Source organism: Gymnoscopelus microlampas (assembly GCF_963454915.1).
Source record: "Gymnoscopelus microlampas genome assembly, chromosome: 24".
Taxonomy (NCBI): Eukaryota; Metazoa; Chordata; class Actinopteri; order Myctophiformes; family Myctophidae; genus Gymnoscopelus; species Gymnoscopelus microlampas.
In genome coordinates, this window is record NC_139961.1 from 31,298,150 (window position 1) to 31,323,930 (window position 25,781).

The window sequence follows — 25,781 nt, forward strand, 5'->3', positions numbered from 1 at the left end:
CCTTCTGTCTAAATCTGAAGCTATTCAATCTTTGACCATTTCACCCATTAAGACCTGAAGCCGGTTCTACAAAATGTCTTCTAAATCCTAACAGTTTTCTGAAAAACGTATGTTTCTATGTCAGTGGGGCTCAAACTTTTTCATGTCGAGGACCCCCAAAACGATATGAATTTGGCCGCGGACCCCCGTCTCAAAATATTTTGTTCCAGGGACCCCCAGAAGCAAAGATTTGTGGTAAAAAAAAAATCGCTTTAAAATAATGTATAATTCAAAGATTTGCACACATTTTCACGATTTTTCAAAAATAGCAGATATACCTGTATATCTGCTATTTTTGAATCGCCAAAGTGTAAAATAATGCTTTTTTAGCTCAAATAAAAAAATGACACAGATGCGTTCCAGGTCTTAACACATTGACCGCCAGAGGTTAATCTCATAATGTACTCACCAGTGTCAACGTTTTATTGTTGTTTTTTGTTTTTTTCACATCGCCATAGACATTGTTAAAATCCTTAAAATTGAGCTGCGCACTGTTTGTAAACATCGCGGACATCTGCCTGGTTCGAGCAGTGAAAACCACGTGTCAAACGGAATCTCCATGTTGTAGTTAGAACGGTTTATGTTAGACAGTGATCACCGAGGAGAAGAAAAAAACAAGGAGAAACTGAGTGTCAGTTTCGTCATTAGAACGAGGGCTGACGGCTTCGGCAAAACCGGATCCCAAATAATTCTGTTTCCGGTGGTGTTACAATGAAATGTGCCGTACCGGAAATTGAAAAAAGAAATTAAAAATAGAAAAAAAAGGAAAAAGCACCACGGCCCGTAGGCTACGGGATCGGCGCTTTACAGTTGGATTTATCGGCCCGTAGGCTACGGGCCTGGCGGTGAGAGTGTTAATGGGTTAACCATTTAAATCAGTGGTTCTCAAACTTTTTAATTTCAAGGATTCCATTTGAAAACTCTCAAAGTTACAGACCTGCCAGGGTCCATTTGGAACCCCCCCCCAAGGAACCCTGTGGTCCTGAATACCTGCTATTTTTCGCCGAATGTTCCCCTATTATGACATTGCCCAGAAAGGGGAGACACTAGGATTCATGTTGTTTAAATTCCTCCCGTTTCTTCCCTCTACCCCACCAGGCAGGTCAAGGAGGAGAAGTCCCCTAAAGAAGTGAGTGGTCCAACGCCAGAAGTACCGCCGTCATTGTCATCGCCATCGTCGTCGTCGCCACCAGAGTCGGGCTACCTGCAGGCCGTGGACAGCGAGGGTGCCCCGCTGTGTCTGTCCTGCCAGCAGCCATGCTCCACGGAGGGTGGGCCCTGGGACACGCGCTTCTGCAGCCAGAGGTATGTATGCGGTGGTGGACAAAGTACTCAACCCTGATACACAGTGATGGTCAAAAAATATTACTCAACTACAAGTGAAAGTTGCTCGGTCAAAGTTGTGCTTCGAGTACTTGACTTGCTTTAAAAAAAGTACTTAAGTATTCAAAAGTTACGAATTACAAAGTACATTTTCTTTATAATAACGATGCATTGCTTTGTTAACATGTAGACATTTTCAAAAGATATCAATAATAGTGGAAATAGCAGACCTACAAGTAGGGCTGTGAATCTTCTGCTATCTCACGATTCGATTCCGATTCTTGTTTTTTTTTTTTTTAATGAGAATCGATTCTGAATCGTCCAACAATAGAATCGCGATTCGTATTCAAATCGATTTTTTCTGACACCCCTACCTACAAGCTAGATTGGCTATTTCCGCTATTTGACATACTTACGTGATCCCTAGAGGTGCTCAGGGTTACTACAAGTTTTTGAGTGATGGGAACCGTTTTTGTTTTGTTTTGTTTTTATCCAAAAATGTAAATGTCTGAAAATACACATTTAACATGAATCCAATTTAATATAAGCGAAGTTACTTTGTAAATAATCAAACAAACAAAAAACCCATTTAATTTACACAACACTGATGATAGTGTTGCCAAACGAATCTATGAAGCCATCAACACTGCACTTGAAACAAAAACCTGTGGAATACTTCCCAGTTAATCTCAAATCTCTCAACTGATCTAAATATGGTGAGCTAGCTTTGAAAGCCTCTTATCAAGGCTTTCTGAATAAATACATTAGATAAAAAGTTGAATATGGAACACAGATAAAAGTTGAATATGGAACACAGACAAAAGTTTAATATGCAACGGATATTCTCTCTCTCAGCTCAGAATCAGAATTTATATTGTCACATCACAGGTTAACAGGTGTAAGGAAGTGGGTGAAATGTGTTTTTGTGCGAGCTCCATCGCTTTTGTTGTTTTCAGAAAGAGGAAAGAAAAGACGAGGGGTGAGTGGGGGGGCAGGGAGAGCAAGGAGAAAAACCTAACCGTAAGGAAAATATGTCCGGGAGAGGTCAAATCTAAGATATCTATATACACACATACCAGAAAAAGGTAGGTATGGTTAACTTGGCCTGAAAACGTTGAAGACGCCTGACTTAGAGATTAATTCTTAAACTAACAAATTGAACCAGTCATAAAGAACAGTGATATATAGTGGAGGATATTGTAGAGAATCTTCTGTGGACTTAACAGCTCAAATGAACTCACATCCCATGTTTCTCACACACACACACACACACACACACACACACACACACACACACACACACGCGCGCGCCACACTCTCCCTAACACCCTCATCCCTTCTTGCAGATGCCAGGAAGAGTTCCAGTTGCGCACCAGCCAGCCGTACATGCGCGCCCGCGTGCTGGAGGCGGAGCAAGGTGTGTGTCAGCAATGCGGCCTCGAGGCCCACCAGCTGTACCAGAGGGTCCGTGACGCCCCACCTAGCCAGCGCAAGGACATGCTGGAGAACACCTGGCTGGCCCAGATGCCGCTTAAACAGGTCAGTCGACCACACAGAGGCAACGTTTTCAGTGCTCTCTGTTATGCTTGCAATGCGTTATAATGCCCATGAAGGGGGTTATAACATATCGGTAAGCACATCAGATGGCACTACATTGCCCAAATCGCCGTTGTAGACGACCTGTCATAATACACATTACGAAGTTTACACACATACACCGCAAATACACACAGTACTATACAACGGAAACACACACACATAGCACACAGTACAACTCGCACACCACACACTCACATACAGTCACGCACAGACGTTGGTGTGAGCACTCAGAAGGCCAAAGGCTCTCAGTAAATGGATTGCGAGGCCCATTGATTTTTTCCCCCAGTGCCGGTTCTCAGCCAGAGAGCCCTGTTTGATTTTGGTTCCACTGTTATCCAGTAAACCCCCCCCCCCTCCCTCCTCACTCCTCAGCACCCACTGCCAAGCAGCACCACCAGTGCCTGGCCAATCAATGGTGCTGGGCTTTGTAGCGGAGGGGAAATTCACACAGCACACACACACACAGGCACAACTCTCCTGATAAGACACACCGCAGGCAGGCAGAGTCCTGATCCTCCATGATTTGTTATTAGTTCATTCTGTGTGTGTTGGCGGGTATGGCTACTTGTAATAATAATAATAATAATAATACATCAGACTTATATAGCGCTTTTCTAGTACTCAAAGTCGCTTTACAAAACAGCTTAAAAACAATTTTATTAAAAAAAGAAAAGAAAACATTAAAAGGCTAAAACAAAAGGCTAAGACTTGTCATAGAGGACGAAAGTGAGGTGAGGTTAGGTCTGGGCAGGGAAGGCGAGTCTAAAGAGGTGGGTTTTGAGGGAGGCTTTGAAAACGGCAAGAGTGGGGGCAGCCTTGATGTGGGGTGGGAGTGGATTCCAAAGGGTGGGGGCCGCAACTGAAAATGCCCTGTCACCCCAGGTGCGTTTTTTTTATTTTTTTGGGGAAGTCCAGGAGGTTTGCGTCGCCAGACCTGAGGGAGCGGGAGGGTGCGTGGCGTTGGAGGAGGTCAGAGAGGTAGCAGGGGGCCAGGTTATTGAGGGCTTTGTAGGTGGTGATGAGTATTTTGAAGTCTATTCTATGTTTTACTGGGAGCCAATGAAGGTAATGGAGTACTGGGGTGATGTGATCTCTGGATCTGGTTCTGGTGAGGAGGCGGGCAGCAGAGTTTTGGACATATTGGAGTTTTTTGATATTTTTTACAGTGGCACCGTAGAGGAGACTATTGCAGTAGTCGAGTCTGGAAGTGATGAATGCGTGGACGAGTGTTTCTGCAGCAGTTTGGGATAGAGTGGGACGGAGGCGGGCGATATTTCTGAGGTGGTAGAAGGCTGTTTTTGTGATGTGATTGACGTGGGATTGGAATGAGAGGGTGGGATCCAGGATGACACCAAGGTTTCGGACTTTGGTGGAGGGGGTGACAGTGCAGCCGTCGATATTGAGGGAGAAGTTATGAGTGGGGCGGGTGAGGGCATCTGGTCCGATGATGAGAATTTCTCATTTATTGCAGTTGAGTTTAAGGAAGTTTTTTTGCATCCAGGACTTTATGTCAGTCAAACAGGAGGTGAGGGTGGAGATGGTGGTGGCAGTGATGGTTTTGGAGGGGAGATAGAGCTGTGTGTCGTCCGCGTAGCAGTGGAAACTGAGGCCGTGGTGACGGAGGATTTGTCCGAGGGGGAGGATGTACAGGATAAACAGGAGGGGGCCAAGCACTGAGCCCTGAGGGACACCGTGGGTAACAGAGGTTGTGGTGGATTTGGAGTTATTGATGGAAATGAAATGATGTCTGTCGGAGAGGTAGGATGTGAACCAGGAAAGGACGGTACCGGTGATTCCAAGGGTGGTTTTGAGGCGTGCGTGCGTGCGTGCGTGCGTGTGTGTGTGTGTGTGTGTGTGTGTGTGTGTGTGTGTGTGTGTGTGTGTGTGTGTGTGTGTGTGTGTGTGTGTGTGTGTGTGTGTGTGTGTGTGTGTGTGTGTGTGTGTGTGTGTGTGTGTGTGTGTATTGTGTGCGCGGCAATTGCTCCTGGTGGGCTGCTTGGAATGTTCATGGTGTATGTGTGTGTCCTGTGTAAAAATGTGTGTCTGTAGGCATGGTGGTTTGGTGTACTGTAGATGCATGGCAAGACAGACAGTTACTTATCGATATAAATGTGTGACCATTCAAATCGGTGAATTGAAAAGTTTTTCGCAGGGCTCTATTATGTGCGTAATCTAGTTGTTCAGCGCACGCTTTGTTTTTTTGGCATTCAACACTGTCATACTGCAAGTGTATGAATTAAATTAAACTTTTGCAGTAAAGTTGTGAACGCAGCAGTGAACTGTGTAGAGTTTAGATTATTTGTCGGTGAATTAGTAGTAGAGTTCCTACTGCTGAGATGTATATGATCTGGTGGAGCGGCATGTCCGCTCGCAGACCCCGAGTCCGACAGAGCTCCGCGGCTCAAACTATGCTGTGTTAGTTTTGGGGCTGTGCAAGACTAAGTTACATTTCGAACAGACTTCTGGGAATCACAGTTATAACAGATTGCTGTAATAACCAGATATCTCTACAGTACCACTGATGTCGCCAAAAAGACTACAAAAATGAGAATTATACAGTATGACCTGACCAAGCCTGAAAATAGCAGACTTACAGTACAAGCTCACAGTGCGTCTCAGCACGGCATGTTGTTAGCTTGTAGATCTGCTATTTAATTTGATAAATACATTTTTAATTAAAAATCATAATTTGTCTAGACTCATTTAGTAAAAAACAAAAAAAAGATTATTAGAAATCATAATATCGGGAAAATCTATGTATCGTCAGTTGAATCATTAAGTGTACTTGGATCTTGTGTGTGTGTGCGTTGCTGCGTGTGTGTGTGTGTGTGTGTGAAGTGAATTGCGATCTTTTAAGATCAAGCATCTCTGAAACTTAAGTGTTTGGTATTTTGAGGCACTGATATGCCGGTCGGTTTCCCGTCTAGATGACATGACAACCCTGTGCGCGCGTGCGTGCGTGTGCATGATGAGGCTGTGTGAATGAGGCTGTTCTGTTCCTCTGCTGGGTTCCATTCCAGCTGGCTGCCTAATGACGGCATAGAGCTCTGCCCTAAGAAAGGAAATGGATTTCAGCTCCTGAATTCTCCCCAGGGGGTCTCCCTCTCTCCCTCTCTCTCTCTCTCTCTCTCTCTCTCTCTCTCTCTCTCTCTCTCTCTCTCTCCCTCTCTCCCTCTCTCTCTCTCTCTGCCCTCTCTCTGTTATCTTTCTTTTGCCCAGTTGCTAGCTTCTGTTTTCTTTCTCTGTCTCCCTCTCTTATTCTCTCAATCTGCAGTCAAGTCTTTAGCTGGCTTGCTCCTCTGGCTGTAGCTGCTGCACTATCTCACAGACACACCAACACACTCGCATACCCTCGAGGTTGATTCATGTCCGTACAGTACTGCGCCGTACTGTATTGTCTGGACTCTGGGGACACCGTGCGGTACCTTTCATGGTATCAAACATTCCAGCCCACACCTGAGCGAAAGGATAACATGGCTCACGGCCATGCCGATCCTTACAGCGAATGCTTTATAGTTTTCAGTGTTTTTTGGTGACGCGCTTAGTCTCCATATCGGCTTCGTATGGAACCTCCGCCAACGCAGGACTCTCTTGAACCACCGTACAGCCTATATGTATATATATATACATATACGAAGGCGCCCGATCAACCTTGAATCAGCCATTACACAATAGCCTCCGTTTTCTGTTGAATGGGTTAGCTTCGACCTCTGAATCAATACTGTATACTGTAGGTCTAATGCCTTGGAGGTACACACCTCCATGGTAATGTATACGCCTGCGATTCCCAACATGTGGGCCAGGGACAAAGTAAACGCACTTCAGACGGCCCGCCCCCATGCCATGAGCCATGCCGAAAACATACTTATGTATTTGTCCTGCATAATGCAGGCTTTGTTGAAGGGTGTATACTGTTGTGCGTTCATTATTGATGCCGTTTCTTTTTTGTGTGATGTTTTTGCCCTGCTGTATCTACAGCATCTACATCTCTCACCCTGTACTGTAACTGTATCTTCTTTTTTTTTAAAGATATTTTTTGGGGCTTTTATGCCTTTATTTGGACAGGACAGTAGGCTGACAGGAAATGGGGGGAGACATACAGCAAAGGTCGTCGGGAACGGGAGTCGAACCCGCGACACGCTGTCAAGCTGGATTACCAGGGGCGGTAGTGGCTCAGGGGTAGAGTGGCCGGGTAGAGTGAACTGGAAACCGCAAGGTTCCCAGTTCGATCCCGAGTTAGTGTCAAAGTGTCCTTGAGCAAGATGCTGAACCCCTAATTGCTCCCGATGAGCAGGTTGGTGCCTTGCATGGTTTCCTCCGCCATCGGTGTATGAATGTGTGTGTGAATGGGTGAATGGCACAATCAATGTAAAGCGCTTTGGATAAAAGCGCTATATAAATGCACCATTTTACCATTTACCAGCATGTGGTATGCGCCTGGACCGCTAGGCCAGTGGACGCCCCCTGTAACTGTATCTTAACTCATTCAGTGCCAAAAATATTTCTGGCTATATCACCCCTGTGCCAGAGCCAAAAATACATTGTAAAAAAAAAAGTGCTTAGGAAGCGAGATACAGCTTTTTTCAGTAAGATGTTAAACAAGAAGTGAATGGAGCAGCAAATCTTCAAACCATGATATCTTGGGTTCTGAACATTTTTTTTCAAAAAAAAAAAAAAAAGAAATTTTGAATTTTTTATTATTTTTTTATTCATGACGTCTCAGACGTCATTGGCACTCTGGGCTTATGAAAAATGTGACGTCTCAGACGTCATAGGCACTAAATGAGTTAACTGCGGTGCTCTTTATCTTATCTTATCAGTTAATTTAACCCATTAAGACCGGGAATGTATCTGTGTCACTTTAGATATTTTTTTTCTTTTTTTTTGGCGGACATTTGTAACTCAAATCTTTGCTTCTGGGGGTTCCTGGAACTAAATATTTGGCAAATGTTCGCTTTAACACATTCCATGCCAGAGTTTAATATCATAATGTACTCCCACTGCCAGTGATATATTTTTTTTTGTTTTTTTCACCTCGCCACAGACCTCGCTAAATACCTTATGATCACGTGTTCAACTGTTTGTAGACACACAGGGTAGTTGTGTGAGTGGCCCAGAGAAGACATTTTCAATCGGCGACATTCCATTTTGCAGTAGTAGCAGTTTCTAAAACCCGTTTCAAACAGCGTTCAGCGCGGAGAAAAACAACACCGAGATAATAGCGATTTAGCGGAAGCTTTAGAGCGGCGGCAGATGGGAACGAAAATCTTCGATTGTCGTCATTTCCGTATCCGGGTGTGCTACAATGAAATGTGTCACTGCGAGAGAGTGCTACAATGAAATGTGTCACTGTGAGAGAGTGCTACAATGAAATGTGTCACTGTGAGAGAGTGCTACAATGAAATGTGTCACTGTGAGAGAGTGCTACAATGAAATGTGTCACTGCGAGAGAGTGCTACAATGAAATGTGTCACTGTGAGAGAGTGCTACAATGAAATGTGTCACTGCGAGAGAGTGCTACAATGAAATGTGTCACTGCGAGAGAGTGCTACAATGAAATGTGTCACTGCGAGAGAGGAAAAAAAAGACCACTTTGCGTAGGCTACGCGATTGGCACGCTGCGGCTTTATTTAGGTTCGCGTAGATCTACGCGATTGCACAATGTGTTAAGAAATATATATAAATTATAATACAAGATTTTGCCACAAATTTTCACGATTTTTCTAAAAATAGCAGATCTACAATCATAGCCGCGCTATGATTGTAGATCTGCTATGAGCTTGTATATCTGCTATTTTTGAATAGCCAAAGAAATCAAAAAATGACACACAGATGCGTTCCCGGTCTTAATGGGTTAACTCCTAATATAGGATGAACAGTGTGCAGATCTGAGATTTGGCTCTGTGACAAAGTAAAACCCTTTCAGCATGTGATGTATTCTTTCTCTTGCTTCTTGCTTCTGTCAGACACACATCTCAATATAATCAGGGGTGCACATAACTGGTGCGCAGGTGCGCATGCGCACCCAAAATAAAAAATGCGCACCACATCAGGCGACGCGAGGCGCTTTTGCGCACCAACAGCTGGGACAGGAATTTCCAAGCTTTTATTTTTAAGAAAAAATAAAAAATAAAAGCCTGGAGATCGAGGCTAGGAATTTACTTCCTGAAGCCACACTCACACAATCACGCTAAAGCACCCGTCGGCCCCATGTACAGCCATTAGGCACAGGGGTAGAGATACATATGACTCGCGTCGCCTCGCATCGCGTCGCATTGCCTCGCTGCACGCAGCCAGCAGCGGCTGTTAGAGGCACTCGTCACCGATGATGAACGCACCGTAATGGTGCAAAATATGCCGTGAACGTCCCAATCTGGCGGATAAAATCAGCGCAGCAGCACAGGGCACCAACCTTGGGGGCTTTATGTAACAGCGTGAGAGAAAAAAACGGCGAAAATCGGCGGAATTTAGAAGCAGAGCGTCCTTTTTTTCTCGCCCCCCCCCCCCCCCCCGTTGACAAAACTGTCCGGTGGGCACCGTGCTGAACCCCCCACCCCCCCCCGTTGACAAAACTGTCCGGGCTGAACCCCCCCCCGTTGACAAAACGGGACGGGCGCCATGCGCACCAAGTCACATGTCCAGGTGCTCTTCTGCGTACCAGACCTAAAAAGTTATGTGCACCCCTGAATATAATAGTCTTTAGATTTTGAACTAGACGCTGTTCCCTGAGCAACAGTGAATCTATTGGCGTTTTCCATGTAAAAACGGAAGACGTCATCCATTCACAAACTCTTTGAAGATGCGTTGTTGCTGCAGATGACGTTGCATCGAACATGACACAGACATTATAGCCTAAAATAAAAAAAGTTTGATCTCTTGTTTGTCCTATGCTAATCTCACAAGCAACTGGACCAATCGGCACTAAATTTCTTGTGCATACTGCCAGCAGCAGGGGGGCCGGAATCATTGTTTTAAATTGGGGGGGCCAGCAGAGAGGGGGAAAGAAATGACCTCATGACAAGGTCCCATGCAGATATCAATGAACCAGCTGTGTTATCGCTGTTTTGCTAATTATTCGGTCAGTTGGCTGAGGTTCGAAGACCCAAAACTATTTACACTGTGTATGCAAAGATAAATACGCTTGAACGCTCTCTCTCTCTGTCTCTCACACTCACGTCACACACTCTTCGTATCTCTCCCTTTTTCTGTATTTCTCTCTCTCCTCGCTTTCTTTCTCTCTCTCTCTCTCTCTCTCTCTCACACACACACACTGCCAGTGTTGCCAGATTCTGTGAGAGAAACAAGCAACCAGGTCAAGGAAAACCAAAATTAAAAAAACAAAATCTTAAAAAAAAAGTGGTTGAGTTGTGTTTTTGTGCAGGCTCCATGGTTTTTTGTTATTTAATTTGGAGTCGTATATGTCACAGACGACTGACGTCATACTTTGTAGATGACTGACGTCACATGCTGGTCTCATGAAGCCCCAGATCCACATTGGAGCCACGACCATTCTCACGTGGATCCCGAGATCCCACATGATTCGACTTTTTTTTTTATGTTCTCTGTCTTTTTTAATTTGATCTCGATCTAATAATCTTTTATTATTCTACTGTTTAATGCATAACATTTCTCATTTCGTACTTCATTATTCTATTGCGAACCGCTTCCCAACTTAATTAAAGTTTTATTTACTTTGCGTTCACCTGCTTGTCATAAATTGCATTTCACCATGGAGACCATCATCACAGCAAAGCTTCCCTTCAGTTCTGCTTTTTCATGTTTCTTTCATTTGTGTTCTCGGCCGTCAAAGTGTACTTCACTGAGCTTAGGTTTATTTGATTTCATTTTATTATTGTGAGACAGACGTGCACCCCCGCTGTGCAAATATTAGCTTAATTTGACTGGTGTGTGTCCCTTTCTCGCTGTGTGTGTCTAATGCGCATGTGTGTGTGTGTGTGTCTGTCTGTCTGCCTGTCTGTCTGTCGGTCCAGCTGAATGAGATGATCCGTGCCCCAGTTGAAGGAGACTTTTGGCAGGTGGATCACATCCGTCCGGTCTACAGTGGAGGAGGACAGTGTTCGCTTGACAACCTGCAGACCCTGTGCACCGTCTGCCACAAAACTGTACGTTTACCCCCGCATCCTAACACTGATGAAGGCCATATGGTGGCTCATGTCTCTCTCATGTGTCTCCCTTAAACACTTTCTAACTGGCGTCGCTATTACTGTCCTTATAGGCAGAAATGTGTGAATTTTTTCTTCTTTTTTAATTCTAAATGTTCCACAAAAATGTTTTAGATCTGCAAGCTCACAACACCTCACATTGCGACGTGTTGTGAGCTTGTAGGTTGGCTATTTTTGCTATTCATCGTACGACAATATATATACGATTAAGCATGTGGCAAAACTCCCTAAGATAACATAAGATAGCTTTAAGAAAAGGCTTTTGCGAAAAGTCTGTCTTGGCCTTAAGTAAAGCAAAATGCCTTGTAATAATCTTAAAAATACAAGACTGTTGGAATAACATAGAGTCAAGTGGCGAGAGCTAGTTATACTGTATGTTCCGAGGCTGACTTTGTTATCCCTGCAGGGAAGTTGTATTGGTCCAGAGATATGAAATCAGGACAAGTAAAAATATGTTGTAGAATACAATAGTGCAGGGATGTTCCTGAGAGCCCTCATGAGGACGTTCGGTGAACATGCACAGCCAGACTCAGCGGATAACCTTTTTGTAAAGTTGGTTCAAAACTCATCTCCTTAACTTAAGTTATACATCTCGGCATCTCCCCACACATTTGACGACGGCCATATCTCTGAACTGTTTTCATATTGCTTTAAGTGCTCCTTGTGAATCATTAGTATGTCCGTTAACTCGTACATTCAGAAAGACACATTTTCCATTGTTTCCAAAACGAAATAATATGAATATGAATTAATACAATAAAAATCTAGTGAATGCAGGGAAAAGGAGAAAAAAGGGAACTCAACTCTCTCCAGGACCAGTGGCATGTCTGTTCCCCTTTTTACATAAACCACATCAGCCCTAGTGTCCCTATTCTGGGGCAAACAATCAGCGAAAATAGCAGATATACAAGCTTGCAATGCATTTTGAGCTTGTTATAGATATGCTATTTTCATTTGGGGTAGAGGGAAAAAAGGAGGGGGCCTATTATAGACCCCTGGGGATGTCCTGTATATACTATATAGGGTTTAAGTGGTTAATTAATAATGATTAAGTAAATGTTCCTTCGCTGCCACATACTGTATCGAGGGAACAAATGGGGGACAAATCCCATTGACTTCATCATCAGGTTGCTGATGGCAGAGTCTTCGGCAAAAAAATGTGCACTGCACACTCTTTTTTTGACACCTCCATCTTTATAAATAAAAAACAGCCATTTGTCATGAACTTCGGCATCTTTACTTTGGGCAAACCGTGAAATGATGTGCATCGCTTGTACAACTTGTCAGTGTGGGATCGGATTTCAGCTGTAAAGAGGGGGCAATAGCAGGTGGAGGTATGAATCAAGAGGGATTTGTTTGTCACTCCCTCACACAGGTACAAGCTGCCAAATGTTAGTGTGGCATGTCCACAAGACAACAAAAAATACAATATTCACAAGATTTGAATGCAATAAAAATAATAAAAATAAGATTAGATGAAAACATAGAAATACGGTTAAAAAAGTACAGCTAAGAGGGTTAATTTAGTATGAGATGTATAGAATTTGCAGTACGATATGTATACTGTAACTGTACATCAGCATTCGGGTATTTGGTTTATAGTCTGTTGCTTCTTTCGTGTAGTAACGGCGACATCATAGCTTGTCTTTGTTTGCCAAAGAGAGAATAGGAAATAGACAAGGAAAATACCATAGAGTATAATAAGAACTAGAGAACGAACGGCCCGCCCCCATTTATTCACTTCAGTGAAGTTGCTCACCCAGCGTATTATGCACCCGGAAGTACACTCTACTTCCGGGTGCCAATAGAACAGACGCACTAGGGTTTCAGAGGATAGTAGCGCTTTAAATGCGTAAGTCTTGCAACACCAGGTTTGACCACCAGGACACGGCAGCTTCAATAATCCTCTGCGGTCTAGGGGGCTTGGAAGATACCCTCATACATTTTATCACATCACTAATGTATACTCTCTAGATCAGGGGTCTTCAACAGGGTTCCAGGACCCCTTGGGGGTCCTCAGAGTTACTGCAGGAGGGCCGCCAGGTTTTTGTGTGATAGTCATTTTTTCCCCCCAAAAAAAACATTTTAATGTCTGAAAATACATTAATATGAATCCAACATATTATTAGCAAAGTTAACAAACAAAAAAACACAATTTACACACAACACTGATGACAGTTCTGTGAAACAAATCTATGAATCCATCAAAGCTGCATCACTTGGAGACACTTAAAAGAAAAACCCGTTGAATACTTCCAAGCTAGTCTCAAATCTCATAACAGTCAACAGACAGTGATGAGACAATCAGCTAAATATGGTGAGCTAGCTTTAAAAGCCTCTTATCCATTTACATGGAAGGCTTAAAGAAGAAAGTTTACTATGCAACACAGTGAGTTTCACACAATAATGTAGTGGGAGCCCCTGCTTCCTTGGCCTGAAAAGCGTTGAAGACCCCTGCTCTAGATGATACAAAAAAAAGAGAGAAAAGTCACACATTTTGGCACTTTACAAACCAATGTACGGGGTAGCACATTCAAATAAGTGATGTCTGTTGCTGCACTGCATTCCTCCCCAGGTGCTTCCATCCAGACACGGTCAATATATTGATCCAAACGTTTCTTCTATTCGGCTCTTGACCACAGGATGTTTTTGTGTGTTTTTTCTTACCCCTGTTACATCACACTGTGTTTGTCTTTGCAGAGAACGGCCAAGCAAGCCAAAGAACGAAGTCAGATCAGGAAAGGTCAAGCCGCCTCCAAGTTCTCATCGGACATCACCAAGTTTTTCGTCAAGAAGTGAAACGGTTTCCTCGTGAAAGAAAGTCTGGTGTCACGCAGAGTCCATTTACAATGGAAAATGCAGGGTCACACATGATGTCTTACAGGGCATCACATGGCTATTTTATCAGTCTTCATGTGTGTTTCCTTAACACGAAGTAGGAAACCCTGGAAAGGGGCAGTTTTTCCTACCCATTGCTAATGTAGAATTCACACAACCTTTTCCCCCGCAACCTGAATCCGTCTACTTAAGCGGGTATCCATCTCCAACACTCCGATGGTTTGGCTGAGGTGCCATCGTGACCGTCATAACTGTGGAAGTTTAACTTAACTTAAAACACCGCCCGCATCACATGCAAATTATTGCCCAGCTCGCTGGATGTCCCCGAACCGTCATGGGTGCGGATACTTTTGATTTACGACTGGTCCCCCCTTCTTACTCGAGGCTGAAATGGAGCATGTTGTTTAGAGAGACGCAGCTATTTTAAGATTGTGCAAACTTGGTGGAAAAGAAAAAGTGTTGGGGTGGGTGGGTGGGGGAGGGAGGTTGATTAAACTTTCTCAGCAAAAAGTAAATTGCAACCGAGTGTCCCCCTTTGAGCCTTGGAAATAGTTTTAAATGTATGTGAAATGACTGAAATAAATGTATTAAGAAAATGTTTTTGATAAGATTAGAGATGATAAGATTTTAATAAGTCATGTTAGTGGAAATTAGGGAAAAATTGAAAATTAAAGAAATTAAAAAATATATATATCCAGTGTTTCTTTTTTTAATTAAATTCAAATTAAATTAATAAGACTGTTGTGCCAGTTTCAGCACTGTCAGCCTGTTTTCCCTATTTATATGTCATTATTGTCCAACATTTTCTAACATTTTCAAAAATTGTGAAAATAGTAGATCTACAAGCTCACAATGTGTCACAGCTTGACATGTCGCGAGCTTGTAGATCAGCTCCTTTCTCTATTTTCAGGGGTTTCTTATGAGCCATTTCGAAATCGGCGAGCCGCAGCCAGAGCCTACGGCTATTTGGGGGTCCCAGTGGTGCGACATTATTGCAACATCTCACAGCAAGAGTGGCAGGACTGTTGTGACTCACACTGGAAAAACACACAATGACCTTTTTCAGGCGAGCCTGCAGATTGATGGCGATGCCGTAAAAAGTGAGAGAAATTACAGCCGCTGTCACCTCTTCCAACTGTGCACTGACCTGAGCTTCTGCCTGGCCAAAAGTAGCCGATCTACAAGCTCACAACGCGCTGCGCCGGCGGCCCGTCGTGAGCTTGTATACCGCTGTTTTCGGTGCGCGACACCGGCACGCAACTAAGTATAGATAACCCATTAGCTTCACTTTACAGAGGCCAAGAGCGCAGTTACTATGGAAACAAAGCCCGTGGTTCAATGCAATGTCAGGAATATTGAATTACCTTTTTTCATTTTTGTTTTTCCGTGAGGTTTTACCGGCAGAGACACCAGACACACCGATCAACGTCCGCACACGGGGCTCGACGCCGTCGCATTCCGCCACGCCCGCGTCCACTTTATCTCCACTTCCTGGAGACATTTGGGTGGAGGTCGGCGGTGGCGGCCGTTGCTGTGTTGATTTGTCTTGTCTGTCAAAGTCTCAGGCTCAGCACATCCTGATGCAAAGTGCCGAAACCACCAGATTTATTTGACAGCCCCAACTTCAGCAGTCAATCTGTCACAACACCAGGTTCCAGCCTCAGTCATAAACTCCATCCCTGCCGGTGTGTGTGTGTGTGTGTGTGTGTGTGCGTGTGTGCGTGTGTGCGTGTGCGTGCTCGTGCATGCGTGTCTGTGTGTGTCTGTCTGTCATGCAATTGTCCTTGCTTCTTTGTATGTGTCGGTGTGTTAATGTACGTGTGTGTGTGTGTGTGTGTGTGTGTGTGTGTGTGTGTGTGTGTGTGTGTCTCTCTCTCTGTCAGCATGGTCATGCATTCGTCCTTGCTTCTTTGTGTGTGTGTGTGTGTGTGTGTGTGTGTGTGTGTGTGTGTGTGTGTGTGTGTGTGTGTGTGTGTGTGTATGTGTGTGTGCGAGAGTGTGACTGTTTCCCCTGCGGCAGCTCCTGGTCTCCACTTAATAAGGCCGTGGTCCTGCTCCTGTCTTGCCTTGTGAGTAATGAACATCTCACAGACAACACCACTGCCTTTCACTGTCATCTCCTGGCAGCAGACACCTGTGACCTGTCACCGACCACTGACAGCCCCCACCCCCCACTACGCTGCTCTGTTATTACATCCATAAGAGCTGTGTGGGCGGGTGTGTGTGTGTGTGTGTGTGTGTGTGTGTGTGTGTGTGTGTGAGAGAGAGAGAGAGAGAAAGAGATACGGAATGTCACTTGTGTGTGAGCAAGAGAGTTAGGCTCAGAAAGTTGTGTGTGTGTGTGTGCGTGTGTGCGTGCATGCGAAGGAAAGAAAGATTCACAGTGAGCATGCAGGAACACGAGAAATAATCGGATCCGTGTGACTACATCCACACCAGAAGGAGCCATAATGAGCTCGTGGCCAGATTACGACGTTCTTCCCACGGGGGTCCACTGAGGTAAAGCAGAAACAAGCACACGCCAACACACTTTCTGTTTGGAAGACCAAAGAGAGAGAGGTTAGACATGCACGTTTGCTGTGTGATCAATAAGAACACTGCACACTGCTTTGAGGAAATTAAAAATCCTTTAATAAATGGGCCGAGTGCCAAGGCATTTCAACTCGGTCTCCTTCAGGTCATAGAAAAACAAGTCACAGCTCACAGATATAATAATAAATGTTAAAACCTTTATTTGTTGTTGAGGTATTGGCCAAGTGCATTTGCCCATAACTGGAATTTGTCCTCTGCATTTAAAGGGGAATTTTGGACCACGGTTTTCTTACCTTTTCTATGATGTTATGATATCTTAGGATGAATGGTACAGTAGAAAAAAATCATATCTCCATCCCGGGTCTGCCACAGCTTAAAACGTGCGACAATAGGGCATAGCAGTGGCGGCCATTTTCTGGTTCCACTTCAAAATAGTCAATGCATTTTTCCCATTGACATTTCCAAAAATATTTACATCAATTATTTTAAGCCTAGAATCAAGCCATCCAGGGTCCTGGTGAATCATGACCATAAAATGTTTGATTCTGTGAAAAAACGTTTTTGAAAACAGCAAAACAAAGGGTATTTATTAAATATAGTATATCATATAATTAAATATAAAATAAAATAAAATCACAGAAAAAAAAGTTTTATGGTCATGATTCACCAGGACCTTGGATGGCTTGATTCTAGGCTTAAATTAATTGATTTAAATATTTTTGGAAATGTCAATGGGAAAAATGCATTGACTGTTTTGAAGTGGAACCAGAAAATGGCTGCCACTGCTATGCCCTATAGGCCTTGCATTAGATCGTGTATTTTAATAGCTTTTTTTTTTTAGATCTAACGTTCATAGTGACAGAACACTATGAAAAAAAAACGGAAGTCACACTGGATGAAATTGAAATCTCGAAATTACAATCTCGTCTAGCGAGACTTTCGTTTTTTTTGGTTTGTTTTTCGGTTGCATAGTGTTCTGACACTTTGAACGTCAGGACTCACCAAAAAAAAAGGAACAGTAGGCAACTACTGAACTGTGCTCACTGCTCAGCGATTCACTCTTTCTGTTTTCTTTTTGTTCTCCCCACATAAAAATAGCCATGTGGGCATTGTACAGTAGGTGGTATACAACATGAGTTGAATTGCAATTAAGGAATCCTTTTATAGTATTGGTTTGGTTTCATTTGAGTGTACGCCCTTGAAGTTGTTGAACATCTGTTGGCATTTGCTCTCGCTATAATATGCTTGTGTTTGCGTTGGACAAACTATAAATCCCAAGGAAAACAAACCTCATCACCCATCAGGGAACACAATCATCATAATACAGATGAGCAAAGGAAGTGCCTGGGTGCTAGAGTGTTTGCCCACTGTCTAGCCGTATCTGTACGTCAGAGCAGAATAGGCTCTATGCACAGCAGCCATATTGGAAAGAAATTGGGCCCCTTCCTTGCTTCCTTCACAGGTGTTACCAATGACACTAATGAAGGCTCTGTTCCATTTAGTGTAGCACAGTGGTTCTCAAACTTTTTAATTTCAACGACCCATAACTCTGAGAGTGTACAAATGGAACCAAATGGACCCGGGAGGGTCCATTTGGTTCCATTTGTACACTCTCAGAGTTACAACCTCTCAAGGAACCATGAGGGTCCCTGGACCACACTTTGAGACCAGAATGGAACAGAGCCTTCATTAGTATCATTGGTAACACCTGTAAAGGAAGTAAGAAGAGGCCCAATTTTTCTCCAAAATGGCCGCTGTGCATAGAGCCTATTAGACCCTGTTCACACGTACGTATTTGGAAGTTGTGCAGACAAAATGGAATTGTGTGTGGACAGGAGGCAAAAACTGCATTTTAACTGCATAACTTCCAAGTAAGGCGGATACTTTTCTAAACTTCGGTTTCTGTCTTTGCTTTGACAAGAAAGATGGAGCTTTATGAAAACACAGAAGCTATGACAGTAACTTGCGCACCAGTTACCATGGCAATTGTTATTTATGTGTATTGTATTGCGCAGCATATTTACACTGACAGGACTCCCATTAATGTTGTCTTGGCTATTTTGTACTTTATGTATCACAGCTTCACACAATAATTCACAACTGCGTCATACAGATGATTGTTTTCCTTTGATGTTGATTTTGCAATGTAATTTGCTGCAATTTTGCGGTAATTTTCTGTGAAGGCAAATGCTTGAAATGTTCTTCTGAGGTGTACAGTTCATTGCCACCTAATGCCATGGCATACAGCTAAGGAGGGTTTACCGGCCAATAGCTGTTATAAAATCACTGTAAGCCTCACAGCCTCTTATTTTAACATTCCCTTGTGAATATCAACTGCACTATTAATAGCTTGAACATATCAATAACTGGCAAACATCCGTCACAACTGTTATCTCGCCCAAGGCCAAGGAATAGTAGGGGCAGTCTGATCACTTTTTTAAAGCGGCAATAAGCTTTTTATGACCCTTAGGCATCCAGCAGCCCTGAATGTTCCCTCAACTTCTTGTACTATATTATGTTTTGGTTGCACAGTACTATAGCATTGCCATTCCTGGCTTGAGCGGATAGTTCATAAGGCCACTTTAGACCTATTTTCCAATTGCTTATTGCATATTTGAAGGTATGCCCCTGCTCCACACGCACTGTAGTACAGCTATAATGGTAAAATGTTTATCCTGAGCAAAACAAATGTTAAAATCCAATGTTAACAGCATAGGCACCATTCAAAAATGCTTTTGCAGGGCGCCTCCGAGGCTCAGCGAGTAACAGTGTATACTGTGTAGGCTGTTAAGATATTAGGATAGCAAGTCACTAGCCATGCTGTTTTTGATCAAAGCTGCGTAAATCGCAATTTAGTGTTCAGTGGGGAAGCCCCTCTGTGCTGGGATAATGAGGATGGCGTCATATTAACTGCATAGACAGGCTGTGGTCATGTCCACGTCAACTAATGTGATCTCCTTTGGCCAAATGGTGGTCTTTAAAAATCTGAAACAAGTAAAAGTACCTAACAAGATCTGTGTTGGTGTAATTAACCACTTCAACCCTATATACTACATTGACCGAGGTTCCCCAGGGGTCTGAACTTGACCCCCTCATTTTCTCGCTCTGCACCAAATCTCTTCGCTGAAAATAGACGATCTATCTCACAACATAGCCCTATTATGACATGCTCAACACAGGGATCAAGTGGTTGAGATTCGCTATGGGGGAAAAAAAAAATTGACATGCATAAATTGCATGCATAGCCACAATGCAACTTTCACATTAGTTTCACTTAATTGCGCCTAGGGCTAGGCCCTTGTACACAAGCTGTTTGACGGACCGTCGAAACGTCAGCAATGGGCTGGTAGGCTAGATGTTTACAGCAGTAAACCGCAATGCTGAAACTTTCTGGGATCATCAGCGCTTCTCAGTACATTAGCATTAACAGGGAGTCATTGCATTCAGTGTTGATATGAAAAATATTGCTTATTTCAGCTTTAAGCTTCCCAGCCACATGATTGTTTATGTCAAAAATCCTGTAAGTCACTGTTCGGCATGACTCGAAATTCTCTGCAGTCTTGTCATCCCCAAAAGCCTTCAGCCATCAGCAACGCCTGTTCACTATCTCTCCAGCAGACAACGGCTTTTCCTAGCTCCAGCGTGACATGATAGCATGCCTTGAAAGAACATTCTTGTGTTGTTGTAGCTTGTTTCTGTACTGTTTATTTACCTCTCTTTTTTTCGGTGCAGAGACATAACAGCTTGCATGGCAACAGTAACCATATACAGTACACACATGGCAGAATCAGGACATCATCACCATGCAAGGTGGACAGAAGATGCATATACAGTAACTTGGTGGGTACACGTTGAGTATTCAGTCTGCATTTCAATCATAGCCATTTGTTACCTGCTAAAAAACCCTGCTTGGTGCCCCTAATTCAAACGGCTGTTCTGTTTTCAGCCTTAGGTAGCATCCATGCATCATCTGCTGTGGACATGATTCCACTCACCCTGATTGTTTGTGACAGGTGCTGATGGACAAAAGCCAATACAAAAAAACTCTGGCGCATGCTATGCAACCGCCAAGTCTTCCCACGAGTGTGTGTGTGTGTGTGTGTGTGTGTGTGTGTGTGTGTGTGTGCGTGTGCGTGCGTCCGCACCGGTTGGCTACAGTACTCTGTCCACAGTCGGCAAGCGATCACTCCCTCTGCTCATCACTTCCAAATACAGTCCAAATACATATACAAAATACATAATGGAGGATGATGAGCATCCCATTTTAAAATGGAAAAAAAGACATTACCTTCTTGTACCATCAATGTACATTGCTGTCATTTTGGGGCATGGGGAAATACTGAACACATACTAAATTAATCAATCCCTCCACCCGCTGTAAGATACCAATAAAGCCTGCGTCCCCTGTGGCGCGCTTTGAGATTTGCAAAAGCCGTGCACGTCGTGAATGTCGCTTGTCTGAATTGCATATCGTCAGTCTTTTAGGAAATTATCCGTGGTTTAACCCATTAAGACCTGGAACGCATCCGTGTGTCATTTTTAGATTTCTTTGAGCTATTCAAAAATAGCAGATCTACAAGCTCATAGCGTGGCACTGAGTGCCGCGCTATGAGCTTGTAGATCTGATTTTTTTGAAAAATCATGAAAATGTGTGCAAAAATTTGAATATATATATTTTTTTAAAGCAAACCTTTTTAACTCAAATCTTTGCTTCTTCTACAAATGTCTTCTAAATCCTAGTTAAAAAAAAACATGCTGCTATAATCAGTGGTTCTCAAACTTTTTCATGTCAAGTACCACCCAAAATGATATGAATTTTGGCCGCGGACCTCCATCTCAAAGTATTTTGTTCCAGGGACCCCCCCCAGAAGTTATAACAGTGTTAAAAATATGCGCTACAGAAAAAAAAGACATTCAAAGATTTGCACACATTTTCACGATTCTTTTCCAAAAATAGCAGATCTACAAGCTCGCTATGAGCTTGTAGATCTGCTATTTTTGAATAGCCAAAGAAATCTAAAAAATGACACGCAGATGCTTTCCCGGTCTGAAAGGGTTAAACACCCGCTGCCAATGAATGCAAGGCTTTTGTCTTCATTGTGCCTTTTATCTTGTGGGATGGGGACGGGGCGATCAATCATCTCCTTACAGCAACCTCGCCGCCAAGCAGAAGGTTGGCACAGCTTCACGGAGCAAGGCATCCTGGGTGGTGGGAAACTGTATTATCATCACCCAGGTAATTGGTAGAGGACCATCAGTCATACGCCACCTAAATAATCTCGTTAAGATACAGTCTCATTCCTTGGCTATATGAGCACAGCTGAGCAGTAGTAGTGGTTAACAAATACAGGAATTGTATATATGGGGTTTTGGGCGTGTCAACCGATAAAGTACACAAGTTCCATTAAATAGTTTTGTGCAAAATCAACAGCCCACTATTATGTATAATGTATAATGTTGTCTGCTGTAGTTTCTCACTGCTCAGCTGGAGGTGGCTTTTGTCAAGCTCAAATTCTATTTGTTCAAGATGGCTCCCTGGTTTTCTCCCAAGATGCATAGCATGCGGCGGATTAGGCCCAAAAATGCAATCAATTCACTCAGTGGGAAAGCAGGGGGAAATGAAAGATAAGGCTCTTAGTATAATTCATACAGTCTCCCAATCTGGCCAGGATTAATGTATATATCTGTAGCTCTCTCTCATCTTGTGTGGGTGTAAATAGCCTTATTTTGTGTCCCACTACGATGAAGCTTTGCCCTTATCGTCAATGTGTATGACATTATTTCATGAGTTGCCGATTTTTTTCTACAACAGCTGCAAGATGATGCATTACATTGTTCTTTTGTTATTTCAGCTTGTCCTTTATTCAGGTGATTAAGATTAAAAATGGAGAGCAAAAGCAACACTCGAGACAAAAGTAATTTCAACAGCCAAAAAAAAGCCTGGGCCTAAACTCCATCTGTCATGGTTGGCTTTCAAATATCTAATTATATTTGTACAGGGCAGGCTTATTACTGATATTAATAATCAATTTAGTTTTCAATTAGAGCCACCAGTATCATTAACGCCACCTAGACTGACAAAAAAAAAAGCAGGAGCAGAGACATGTTGACAACTTGCAGACGTTGGCAGTACCCGCACACCGGCAAATATTGCACACGGTTTTGTGGTTTGGAGCACAACAGGGTGCTTTTTGCCTCACATGGTGAAATTAGGCGCTCCGGTTTCTGTGCCTGAGCGGCACCAAGATAAAGGTCATGTCAGTCTTGTGACAGGAGTGACAGGTCCTGGGCGTCATTACCGGGAACACGGCGGGTCAGCGTAAGCACCTTTCCTCACCTCTGGAGATGCCGGGGCCCCCCGATCACCCTGTCATAGGCTTTAATGAGCGGTTCCAGCGGGCCCCGCGTCTAATGAGGAGAGGGTGATTACGTGTGTGTTCCATCAGCCCTCCGTCAGTATAACAGCACTTAACTGCTTGTTCATACGGGGGTGACGGGTAGTATGAGCAAACAGTAGAAGATGTGTTGCCGACTGTGTGGTAAACGACCCCTTCAAGGATGTCCACACCTGGAGTGCTTTCTGTCTTCTAGTTGTGTGCAACATGGCCTAGATTGTTTTCACGGGCTATTTTAAAGTGGAACTAAAACGGCAGGGCATGTTTACATAGTCATGTATCTCTGACTCTTGCTTGATAACATGTATACTGCCAGCAGATGTAAAATACTCGGTTGGAAGGATATCACTAAAAAAGTGAAAGTAGTGAAAGTAAGGCACAGACAGCCATGACACATGAACCCCTCCTGGTGACGACATAGGGTTGGTTAGCTGGTCTTGGGGGGAACAAGAACATACTTAAACAAGACAAAACATATTGATCATATATTGTAGATGTCAGTTTTGCCTAAATATTGAGTTCGGCGCGACGGTGGATCTGACCATAATAATTCACAAAGTGTTTTCATAATGACAATGTTCTGTTACCCAAATATTCTAACAATTTATTTTATTGATTTATTGTTCGCAAAATGTGAGAAATATCGAGGGATTGACTTCCTTGGCCTACTGGCAGCATGCACAAGAAATCTGGTACTGATTGGTGTAGTGGTTAGCCACGGATGGACGGACAGACACAAATATTTGGGGGACATACAGTACATTACATACGCACATAGCGGGGACCAGGACATACAGTACAGGCAAACGCTCTTCTAGACGGCTGGCCCTCGGTACCATGCCTTGAAAAGTAATAAACTTCAACTGGAGTGATGATGAACTGTCATAAATGAGTTCATAAACGAGTTAGAAGATCTACCACTGCGTAATTCATGGCATGTGATATTATGATATTGGCTCAGTTCAGTGTTTGTTGCCTGCATGGCCAGTGACCTACAATACATTGAACCAGTGACATTCTGCTCCTTATGTAACGGATAGAAGCTAACGACAAAGTATGCATCATTCTGTTTATCAACCTTGAAATATATTTCATGGATAATATAATATATATATATATATATATATATATATATATATATATATATATATATATATATATATATATATATATGTATATATACACAGTATATTCAATATACAATTCAAATATATGAAATTTTGTACATTGCATATTACATATTGTATTTTAGTTCTTATTTTTGGGGCGGTGTAGCCGCCCCCTATAAGTGAGTTTTGGACACCGACCAAAACATTTGTGTACCCCCTAACCCTTCCATTGTTAATGCAAATCGATACTTTTTTCATATCAGCCAATCACATTACAGCTAGTGTCATCACCACTAACTGTAATGTGATTGGCTGACTTTGCAAATTCAGGACTGTGATTGGCTAGCGAAACACATGACACATGTGCAGCCCTATGAATAGCAGTATGGACTTTAAAAAAAGTCATTTATCCTTTTTTTAAAGTGAGTCATGTTGTGATGACCACACACCGCCCACTTCACACTGGGTGTGATTTTTATATATATATATACTTTAAGAAACCAGGGATGTGCAACTGTCTTGCTGGCTGAAGCTGAAGTCTAGTCTTTTATTCATCTTGGAAATCACGCTGTGGTGAGTTGCAGAGTCATCAATCATAGGTAGTTGTGAATGTGGATACTGTGGATAGAAAGCACTATGTAACGGATCAATAGCCTACCATATCAACTCTTCATGAATTGATGTGTAAGTAATTTCAGTCCTAAAAGATAATCAAATTATGCCTACTGCCCCCGCATGCAATACTGTAGAGTTGGACCTGGAGTACCAACCTCATGATGTCACCGGCAAGGTGCCACGTGTCATAATAATAATAATAATTAGACCTATTTGATCCCACTGGGGAAATTCAGTTTCCACCCAGCTAATTGCTGCCCAAGTGGTCAGACTTAAGCGCAGTGGGGGAGCAGTTAGGGGCTAAGTGTCTCACTCAGGGGCACCTCGACACATTGCCGGTAATCGAACCTGGGACATTTAGTTTCCCAAGTGGCCTCTCTACCCATTCCTCTGCTCTTCTACACCAAGTATGGTCCATCTGTGTTGGCAGCATGTCATGTTATCAGGCAAGAGTCCAAAATGTAACTCATCTGAATAGGCTCTACAGTTTCTATTCCACTTTAATTTGACATATCACTGAGTTATAATTGTACATATTGTTGGTACCTGTCTTTGACTGGTTTGTCCAGGGATTTGGTCTGGAACACCACATTGAAAACTGAAAGATGAAGGGGATCGTCAGTCCAGTTCTATTCATAATATTTTCTTTATTGTGATAAACAAAGGCAGCCACGGGAGGCAGGCTCTGACAGAGTCTCATTCTATGCCAGTATTTCTCTTTTTTATCTCTTCTAGTGGTACAGTATGCGTCATTCCAGAGACAAGTGCTCAAACAAGTGTTTACACCTTTGACATGCATGTGTGGGGGGAAAAAACATGAATTATGCATGCCACCTCTAGTCCAGTCTCACTCATGCCAGATCTAATAAAACCTCAGAACCACTTCCAAATTAAATACAAAATAAATCAATTTATCCATGAAAACTAAAACATAATGTTTCTAGACATTACTCTTTGAAATTTCCAAATCCAAGCTGTTCATCGTCCATGCCAGTGGACGATGTGTACAGTATGTGTACAGACACTATAAGTACAGTAAATTGTCATTGTGGCATTTATTGAGCCATTTAAACTGCAATATCTGGAGCATGGTACTTTAAAGCCAATTTGACAGTAATTATCTCCACTAGACCATACCCGGTCGACGC

General features: G+C 43.1%; 1 protein-coding gene across 2 annotated transcripts in view; it reads left to right on the top strand.

Moving 5' to 3' along the window:
* Window positions 1-14,424, top strand: part of zranb3 (zinc finger, RAN-binding domain containing 3) — a 98,002-nt gene extending 83,578 nt beyond the window's left edge. For both annotated transcript variants that reach the window (XM_084051254.1, XM_084051255.1), the window contains 4 exons: window positions 1,138-1,344; window positions 2,709-2,901; window positions 10,953-11,084; window positions 13,845-14,424. In XM_084051254.1, the coding sequence (XP_083907380.1) occupies window positions 1,138-1,344; window positions 2,709-2,901; window positions 10,953-11,084; window positions 13,845-13,943 (631 nt within the window). In that variant the 3' untranslated portion in view covers window positions 13,944-14,424. The remainder of the gene's footprint in view (window positions 1-1,137; window positions 1,345-2,708; window positions 2,902-10,952; window positions 11,085-13,844) is intronic.
* Window positions 14,425-25,781: the final 11,357 nt, after the last annotated feature.